This window comes from Syzygium oleosum, unplaced genomic scaffold (genome assembly GCF_021117445.2).
Source record: "Syzygium oleosum isolate NSW1041296 unplaced genomic scaffold, Sole_v2.1 Sole_v2.03, whole genome shotgun sequence".
Classification (NCBI taxonomy): Eukaryota; Viridiplantae; Streptophyta; class Magnoliopsida; order Myrtales; family Myrtaceae; genus Syzygium; species Syzygium oleosum.
Window position 1 is genome coordinate 3,285,525 of NW_026607487.1, and position 9,637 is coordinate 3,295,161.

General features: G+C 41.6%; 2 protein-coding genes across 4 annotated transcripts; both read left to right on the forward strand.

Annotated features, from left to right (window-relative positions):
* Positions 1–1,018: 1,018 nt before the first annotated feature.
* On the forward strand, positions 1,019–2,375 carry LOC115691883 (protein SRC2 homolog). Its single transcript, XM_030618619.2, has one exon. It carries the CDS (start codon positions 1,599–1,601, stop codon positions 2,160–2,162), a length of 564 nt encoding a protein of 187 aa, XP_030474479.1. The 5' UTR covers positions 1,019–1,598; the 3' UTR covers positions 2,163–2,375.
* A 136-nt stretch (positions 2,376–2,511) lies between these two features.
* On the forward strand, positions 2,512–5,564 carry LOC115691886 (acyl-CoA-binding domain-containing protein 4-like). Of its 3 annotated transcripts, XM_056309144.1 has the most exons (7): positions 2,512–2,861; positions 3,017–3,087; positions 3,815–3,878; positions 3,969–4,052; positions 4,707–4,901; positions 4,984–5,061; positions 5,317–5,564. In XM_056309144.1, exons 3-7 carry the CDS (start codon positions 3,834–3,836, stop codon positions 5,416–5,418), a joined length of 504 nt encoding a protein of 167 aa, XP_056165119.1. In that variant the 5' UTR covers positions 2,512–2,861; positions 3,017–3,087; positions 3,815–3,833; the 3' UTR covers positions 5,419–5,564. The 3 variants fall into 3 exon arrangements, with proteins under 3 accessions (XP_056165119.1, XP_056165118.1, XP_030474482.1); XM_056309143.1 differs by having other exon boundaries at positions 2,512–3,087; XM_030618622.2 differs by having other exon boundaries at positions 2,512–3,087; positions 5,363–5,559.
* Positions 5,565–9,637: the final 4,073 nt, after the last annotated feature.

Consider the following 9,637-nt stretch of genomic DNA (forward strand, 5'->3'; position numbering starts at 1 on the left):
CTAACATTTCCCCTCACGCGTAGTCTGGTTTTTTTGCCTAACGCTAAGCGTGGACATATTTAATTGGGAAGGCAAATGGGGCCTGAAAATATTTAAACTCAGGACCTCCTGCTCTCCTGCTCTGATACCATGTGAGATTTAGTAGGACCACTGCCAACTGTTCTAAAAGCTTAAGCTGTTAGATGAAAGCGTGGTTTAATATTTAATTATTCTAATAGTATGCAAAGCTGTTTCATGAAGAGAATCGCTGTATCCATCTTTCAGAATATAAGCAACATATGCAAAGAGGCCCAGTAGGAGTAGCAGAAAAATTAATTCAAATGTCTGTCGAGGTATGAAAGATAAAATCTCATTGCTCCCACACACACACAAGAGTAAGGTTTCTCATTATATCAGCTAAACAAAAAAAATCAACTTACGCAGCATCAAATTCATCCCAAGTCATTGTTTCAAGGTCAAGTATATGAAGATCATTCAACAGAGATCTTTTTGCATCTTGCCCACCAAATATCACTAAGCTAGTGCCAACCAGAGTTACTGATTGATCTCCCCGGGACACCTGAAAATGATTGCTTCAGATGTGAGACCACGCCAGCAATAGGAACAAAAAGGCATGAAACATAACAAAATACACATAGAAGTAACCTTCAAATTGTCACTCGACACTAGAGGAAAAAGCAAAAAAGATAACTTGTTGCATAATGCTTTTGCGCATGAGATGAGAGAGCGATGAAAAGAGGATATTCATATCGGTGGTTTCCCATAAGTCTTCGAGATTGACCAAGTATTAGTTTGTAGATCAAATGCTCTCACTGTCAACCAGAGAGTAGGTAATTTTATTAAAAAAAGAGAGTAAGAACTTAAACAAGCTAACTGCAACATTACATCAGAAAGTAAACGTCACCATGCACTGATCATCCCAATGGTCATTAACAGAAAATCATGCAGGGCAGAAGGCAATATCCAGTTTACCCTGGAGTATGGATCAATCCGATTTGTGGAAGGAAAATGAAACTAGGTATATTAAGGGAAGGCCTCTATGAAATATATAGAGTCAGAACAAGATATGTCCATTTGGTTATGTTCTCCACAGTATGCTCTAAAACGCCAGATGGAGCCCTACGTCCCGAAAATTTCAATTCTCAGATTGACATGCAAAATTTAATATTTAAATATTCCATTCCTCGTATCTGGGATTTTCCCGAAGGAAGTAAAAGAATGACGAGAGAAATTATATCGCGGGGAGTTTTTCACCGAATCGGCGAAAAATTCTAGCAAATAAATGTCTTTTTTCTTCTCGTGAAGTTCGCAAGAAATAGGAAGTCTTCGTCCTTCTACGCGTATGGATTGATCGGTTAGAGTATACGATGCTTTCATTGAGCGTATACGCCCTCGACCCGCATTCAATTCCCTCTCCATCTGACCAAAAAAAAATTCCCTCTCCGACGTCGTTTCATCGAACCTCGTATGTACATGCGCCCTCGACCGCCGTGGAGGGTTCTGCGCCATTCATCTTCTTCATCTTCTCCGTCGTGGGCGGTTGTTGCTGTTGTCTGATCTTTCGAAGGTGAAGGCTCTTCGCGGCGGCCGTGGACGACATGGAGTGCAGGCGCCTGTATGTGACGATGACCTCGGCCAGTGGCCTCATGACAGTCAGACGCTACCTCACGATGCACCCCTACGTCGTCGCCTCCCTCTCCGGCGACGAGGGCCACAACAATGAGCAGCGCACCCCCGCCCACAGGGACGGCGGCACGAGCCCCCGCTGGGACCACGCCTTCCCCCCCTTCACCGTCGACGTGGCCGCGGCCCGCGCCGGCCTCCTCACCCTCAAGCTCGAGATCAAGACCGAGCGGACCCTCAAAAGCGACAAGGACGTCGGCTGGGTCGACGTGCCCGTCGAGGAGCTGCTCGAGCAAGGCGGCGACGGGGAGTCCAGGGCGATGAGCTACGCCGTGAGGCTGAAGTCTGGGGGGACCAGGGGCGTCCTGGAGTTCTCGTACAGGTTCGGCGAGTCGTTCACCGTGCGCGAGGGGGCGCCGTACCAACCGCCGGCAAACCAGCAGCCGCCGGGGGCAGGCCGGGCTGGCGGGGGTTTGCTCAGCGGGATGGTGATGGGTAACGCGATATCGGACTTCTTCGGTGATGGTTTGGATATGTAAACAGAGTTTCTTTCTTGGTCTTTGCTGTGTTCCTACCTCCTGCCTTTTCCCCTTTATTCTGTGGATATCTTTTGTAATGGTGTCACGGCCTCACTAATGGTGATGGTTGGGGTATGTAAACAGAGTTTTCGTTTGAATCGTGAGATTTTTCGTTTGAATTGAGATCGTGCCGCGGCTTCGCCAGTTGGTGCGGGATGTCGTTGTTGTTTGTGAGACTAGATGTTCCGATTTGTGATGATTTGATTCTTGCATGATTCGGTGTTCAAGTTGATCTCCGCAAGTCTGCTTAGCTGATTGTTAACCAACTAATGCAGCAGTTCATTCGACGAATCTGTTTTGTATGTGGTGACGTGTTCTGGATCATTTGGTTGGAACTTCTAAGCTTACGCTAATTCGAATGCCTTTTGATGCATCTGTTGTAATGGTGTAACGGCCTCACTGGGAAATGAACTGTAGCCAGGTGGGCCAGGTGGGCCAGGTGGGCCAGTCGTGAGGCATATTTCGTCGAGATCCATCTGTCCTGAAAACAAGGTAAAAGCAGTAAGGATTAAATTGGAAATAATTGGCCTTTATATTTCCTTTATATTTCCTTCATCTATACAAGTTTGGAATTTCTGAAGGAGGAAGTGCCTTGTAGTTGTTGTTAAGCCTCTGGTACCTCGGGTGAGCAGAGCAGGAAACTGTGACAGTCTCTATAATGTATTTGTCCAATTAGAATTTGTTTCATTTACCACAAATTTGTGCTCCCTTGTATATTCTACATCTTTTTTTTTTTCTGCCAGTACATCCTGATAATACTTTGCCCAGAACTAACTTGTCAAGGTCACACTTTGTTGATTATGCATCTGTTACAGGCAACTATTGGACCTTATACGGTACCAAAACCCAGAGGATGGAGCCCTGTCGAGCAAAGTAAACGGACTAGGTTTGTATTATGCTGCAACCCCAGCCCGTCTATCTCTCTTAGACACATATACAAGCATGACCACTCCTCTCGTTCCATATGATTTATTTCTGTAAGGCAAGAGCTGTAACGTGTATTAATGCCAACTCATCTTATTCACCTTTGTTTTTTTTCCAGATTCACGACTTTAACTTGATTGGACTTATTATTGCCATCGCCCTCATTATATGAGATACCGATTCCTCTCAATTTCATGAGTTGAATCAAGCAGTGGTCAAGTTAATGTTTTGAGAGTTATATTTGTGGTTGAGTTGAATAGTGTGCATGTAGTACAGGATAGTACCAGAAAGTTCTATTTACTTTTTTGCTTTGGTTTGCAATGCATATGTGCTGGAAAGCTTCTCAAACTTGAAAGCGTTAGAGCTGTAACTGAAAGCAATTGATTTGGATCCATATTTATGTGCATTCATGTTTTTTCTCTTTTCCTGTGTATCATTAAGGAAACAACTTCAAATGCTTTTCTTATATTATCCCACGTATTATAAGATTTCATATATGATATCATGTTGTTCAGACCAGATGTTTGTTCTATATGTTTAGAACAGAATTTCACTTTCAATTTTGTGGAGAAGGATAAGGACAAGGACTACTTGTGATAATTGATAGCTCTAGTGTATAAGTGATTGCAGAGTGTCGACTTATTATCAGTTAAACTATGGTTTCTGATGAGTGCAATATGTTTATGCAGTTGGAATGGCCTAGGAAACATGGCGTCTACAGAGGCAATGCAACTATTTGTGAAAATATTGGAGGTTAGTAAGTAATAGTTGTCTTTAATGTTGAACGTGTAAGGTGTTTTTAAGACTTGACAGCCAATGTTTGTTGATTTGCTGTTATTGTAGGAGGAAGATCCCGGTTGGTACTCGAGAGCATCTAATTATGTTTCTGAACCTGTTTTGGAACCTGTTGTTAATGTGGAAATGAATGTCAGTATACCCTTCTTTTCTGAATTTCGCATTATTATATCCCGACATATGAATCTTCCATGATCCATAAGCTTCTCACGTACATGTTGCACAATGTGGACGAGCAAAATTGAAGGATTTTTTTCTTTAAACAGAAAGAATAGGCTGGTTTTTCGAGCATGGAGACAGTTATTAGTGATGTAGAACTCAGAATATACGGTATCCCATATAGCTTATATTTCTACCATCTTTTAACTGAAGTATCATTAATGTGGGATTTAGACAGCCAGATAGTTTGGCATTTGGGTGTCTATGCGGCTAGATCAGTGATGTTGCACTAGAAAGGCCATGGTATTGCCCCCACTATGCCTTCTATTTTACAACTTTCAGCAGAGTATCTGAGGCATATATTTGACGCTTCAGCATCACCACTTGCTCCGCCACTTACATCACAATTGTCTCTTTTTTACGTCATTGCCAACATTAAACTCTACATCAGTTGCCCACCTCATATGCCCTGATCCTATCAGCAATCAAATTTACAATCTCCACTCGAGATAGCAGGATCAGATCCCTGTATTGGCATATGGACATGGCTAGCTTTTTTAATTTGTTGCTTTCAAACCAATGACTCTGCATTGGCCCGTGATTTGTTTTGTTGTGTATCCCTTACAGCATACTGAAAAAGTGGACCCGGTGGTTGAGAATGGTGTCTGTACTACTGAGCCAAAAATTGCATCCACTGAAAATGGAATCCTGAGTGAAACTCAGGACAAAGACGCTGCTTCTGATGGTCTAGGATCAGTTGCTGTCTACGATCAATGGATTGTACCTCCGACATCTGGTCAACGTCCAAGAGCACGCTATGAGGTGTTAACATCTCTCTGTGAAACATGGTGATCTCTTTTGGACAAATAAATTATACTGAACCTGATGGTCATGCAATCTGCAGCATGGAGCAGCAATCATTCAAGACAAGATGTACGTATATGGTGGAAACCACAATGGACGATACCTAAATGATCTTCATGTAAGCAAATAATGTGCACTCGAAAATAGATTTTTTCTATTCATTTACTGGTAATCTAATTTTTGCTAAAACGTTTACTGGTGATCTTAATAGTCAAAGGATGGGACTAGCGGTATCTGTTGATTACTAACAATACATGCTTTGCCCATTCAAGCTTTCTCACAGTGTACATCCAGAATCTTTCAGTATTACCGATTCCTTTTATCTTATCAAGCTAACCAGCTGACGTGAGTGTAATACCCTGGATGTGTACAGCCACAGCTTCCCTTACATCTTGTTTCCTATAACGCAATGAATGCAGGTTCTGGATTTGAGGAACTGGGCTTGGTCATGAGTAGAGGCGGGGTTCGAGGTTGATTCAGCAGAGTCACAACCTTCCAGACCTTTAGCTCCATGTGCTGGTCATTCACTGGTGGGTAAATAGCAATATCCACTCCCAATGGAGAATAAGAAAATTTTGAAGTCTTTAAATGTCTTGGACCAAAAAACGTAACTCTTTTTTAAGATCACGGCCTAGTCACAGGTGATGGAGAGTGCGTCCTTGAGGTCCTTGGCCGAGATCTCGCCGTCACCTTCTCCAGGGGGCCCTGCACTCCATGTCTGCTGCTCGAAACCTTTTGAAAGATCAACAACAACCACCACCGCCCACGACGGAGGAGATGAAGATGAAGATGATGAAGACGACGAAACCGACGATTTTACAGAGAGATTTTCTTTCGAGGGCGTTTTTATATTCGAGGTTTTGAAGAAACGACGTCGGACAGGGTGGGGGCGAATCTCGGGGATTCTTTCGTATATTTCATTCCTTGTTTAGATCTTCTTGATGCGTTGTTGTAGTTTCCCCTTTTTTAGGGGGGCCGTATACGCGTCGTGTACTTTAACTGATCAATCTCTACGCGTACAAGACGAAGCTTCCCTATTTTCTGCCTGCCAATTTCACGAGAAGAGATTACAAAAAAAAAAAAAAGATTTGCTGGAATTTTCGCCCGCTTCCCATTTTCTTTCATCTTGAGAAAAACTCTCGAATGTTAGAATATTTAAATATTTAAAACTGTGTATCGATCCGGAGGCTGAAACTTTCGGGACGGTCGGCAGTGATCCCGGAAAAATTTTACATGGTTTCGGCATGTGGGTCGGCCCCGAGTTTTTCTCGAAACGCACGAGGAGGATCGTTCGATGCTTTTGACTTCGTTTTGAAATGTTGGGTGCGGATATCGAAAGTGTCGAGATCTTGTAATTTCCTTGAACAGGATATCCCTTTTTTTTGTCGCTGATTAAATTGATTTTGACGCAAAAGTTAGAAAAGAAAACGAAAAGAAGAAAAGAAAAAGGAGCGATGGAAATGAAAAGATGAAGTGAGAAAGTGCGGGGGGTCCGGGTTGGATGCGCGTACATTCCGCTAGGGGTGTCAAAAGTTCCCGCTCAAACATGACCCGACCCAAACCGACCCGATCCAAACAGGAAATTTTCATATTGGGTCAGATTGGCCTTAACTTATTTGGGTAACAGTAAAAATAAGGCTTAAACTTGTTTTGAATCTATCCGAGCCCGCCCGAAACAAGCCCGCCCGAAACAAACAAGAGCCATTTGTCCTTCTTGTTCCAAGCGCGCCGGAAACCCTATCATCTTCTTCCAAAGCTCCGGATCGGCAACTAGCGATCGAGTAGTGCGACACGAAGGCAACTGGCGGACTGCGACACGAAGGCAACTGGCGGACTCCGAAACCCGAAACCCATACAAATTAGTAGATGTGGACTACTAATTTCTCTCGTCATTGCACTTGCAGCCGGATTCCGAAACCCAGTTGCTCACTGTTCAGTTTGAATGGAATGGGATTCTCAAATCATTGTGAAGTTGTTCATTTACTTGAGCTGATCTATACAGAATGCTTCACAAATTATACCGATCAGACTAATCCTAACTGCTGTAGCAGTTTCTGTCGTCTGACTAATTCTTTTCTGATTTCAAATCTTAGGACAATGTTGAAACATCCAATTGAATTCAAATGAAATGTTTGAATAGTTATTTGACTGGACATTAGAGACATTTTCCCTTGAGATCACTGGTTTGTCATTTTTTCTCTATTGGGCATGGGTAGATGCGAGAGTGCATGATCTTGTCATCATCTACTTCTGTACTTCTTTGTTTGAACAGGCAAACAAGACAACCCAAGTTCTGTTTTTAGGGTGTCCTTCTTAAGAGAAGATGTAGGTGGTCAAGCAAAAATCTAAAACACGAACCCGACCCGAACCCGACCCGAACACGACCCAACCCGATCGCACAGCTATATCATGTTCAGGTCTTGTTTCGGGTCGGGCCAAGCAAACATATGCATTGTTTCGGGTCGGGTCGGGTCGGGTATCATGAAAACCCGACCCAACCCGACCCGTTGACACCCCTACATTCCGCGTTGCTTTTCCTTATCGCATAAGAATAAAAGCGATCGTGACGTGCATTTATGACGTCACCTTCTTCTTCTTCTTCTTCTTTTTATACTTTGGCACTCTTCTGGAAATTCCCGGAAAGGTCGATAATTCCTTTTTCTTTTTTCCTTTAATTATCGGTGCTTGATCTCAAGTGAATTTCAACTCCAGTTTAAAAAAATTAAAAATCAGTTTTTTAAATTGAATAGAGATAAATTAGTGGACTTATCCCAAATTTTTGAAACGCGTTATCCACGATCGATTTCTTAATGGCCTAATTCCCCTAAAAAATCATCAGCTTTAGGTCTGATCTCAATTTTGTCTCGAGCTAATCTTAAATCTACCCATGTTTACAAAGATCGCTATTAGTTCCTTGAAAATTATCAATATCAGGGCAAGTTAGAGGTTCATTATCGAAACATAAGTCTTCATCGACACCCTCACTTTCGTAAGGGATAACAACAATCTCTTGACGTCGATGATTTTGAAGAAACCAGTGTCGACTTTTGGACGTGCGGGGAGCTTTGGGACTAGAGTGAAAGTTCGAGATTTATTTTGAGACAAAAAAAAGAGAGTTTGGGGCATAATTGGAATTTGACCTAAAAGTTGGGTTCTTTTAAGGGATTAGCCCGTTTCTTAATCGGACGACTAATAAAAAGTAAGTAACATCTACTAAATGATAAGATAACATCTAAAATCTAACTAAATGAATTTTAAAACAGCAAATAACATGACCCCAATTTCTAAATTATCACCTAAAAGCAAAATAGGTAAAGAAAAAAAGTTTATTTTCGAGATTAGAGAAAAAAAAATTTGTGATTGCATTGAATGGGGTCAAATTCCTTTCTTTAAGCCAAAATTGTAAGTGATATTCTAAGATTTGAATTTGGAATGATCGCTCGAAAAAGTCAATTGCTAGAGAACGACACTTATACGAGATTACAAACTTTGGTTTGACGGGTGCTTTGATTGTAATTGTAGATAGTTGTTGAATCTTGTCATTATCAATGTGTCTACTCTTTAGATTCAAAGTTGAGTTTGTTTTCTTCACTTTACTTCTATCGGCATCGCATCTAAGCTTAAGGCTTTATTAAGTGGTTTCTAGCTTCGACTTATTGTACAGATAACACAGCAGACATAATCGATCGCTACGCAGAAATCACATGAAAAAATTATAATTGAACGAGTTTGCTAATTTTTAAGAAATAAGTGTACTGGAAGTCCTAAAACTTATCACGAAAGTGCAACTGATTCCTAAAATTCTCAAAAAGTGCAATCAAGTCATAAAACTTATCAGGAAAATACAATCGAATCCTAAAACTTGTCAAATTAGTCCAATTAAGTCCTTTATTTGATTGCACTTTTTGAGAGTTTAGAATTCGATTGCACTTTTGTGACAAATTTTAAGACTTTCAGCGAACCTATTCCAATTTTTAGCACGTGCTTGATATAGTTTATTAGATTAGAGTTGCCCTGATAATCCGTGCCAACTTTACCTCGAGTCCCCTTGAAGATTAGTCACTTCTTGGGAACTTTAGCTGGACATAGGAAGCTCCTTCATTCCAAAACTCCAAATGATGATTGATGCCGCACCGCCATTTCAATTGCTGGCTCTGACATGTTCTCCAGTCAATTCGATGGTTCACATGTTCTCCTTTTTACCGTACCTTTCTTGCACAACCAATTGCTAAATCTTTTTCCTTACTTGAAATGGTAATTAGGGCAGAGATGACTCATACTTTGTATCAGACGATAGTCTGATTTCTTCGGAAAAATCAATAATACACGAGGTTCTTAATCGACGTATTACATGGAAAGAGAAGTCAAACTTTGTTCATCAGGTATTATTCACTCCTTTGCGTTGTATAATTCTACACCAATTGCATCCTTGTTTATGCTAATTACCTCGATGACTCGCCAACTCTTGTTGATAACACCCTTCTCTCTTCTCGCTTTCTTTTGCTTTAAGGCAGATCGTTTCGATGTTAGACCGGATGGCCAGCTTTTCCGATTTCTTGTCGATGTGGCTGCATTCTTTGAGAAGCTCCTTGATGTGGATATGGAACCCGCCCCACGAGCTTCTTTCGGATGTGACGCTTCACTTTGATCTCAAATATCAATCTCGGGCCGTAGTGATTAGGCTGCGTGATCGA

Excerpts from the sequence above, each read along its gene's own strand:
- LOC115691883 (XM_030618619.2), top strand. The coding sequence starts at position 1,599 with ATGGAGTGCAGGCGCCTGTATGTGACGATGACCTCGGCCAGTGGCCTC.
- LOC115691886 (XM_056309143.1), top strand. The coding sequence starts at position 3,002 with ATGCATCTGTTACAGGCAACTATTGGACCTTATACGGTACCAAAACCC. Across the intron at positions 3,879-3,968 it reads TATTTGTGAAAATATTGGAG|GAGGAAGATCCCGGTTGGTA; the intron begins GTTAGTAAGTAA and ends CTGTTATTGTAG. Across the intron at positions 4,902-4,983 it reads GTCCAAGAGCACGCTATGAG|CATGGAGCAGCAATCATTCA; the intron begins GTGTTAACATCT and ends TGCAATCTGCAG.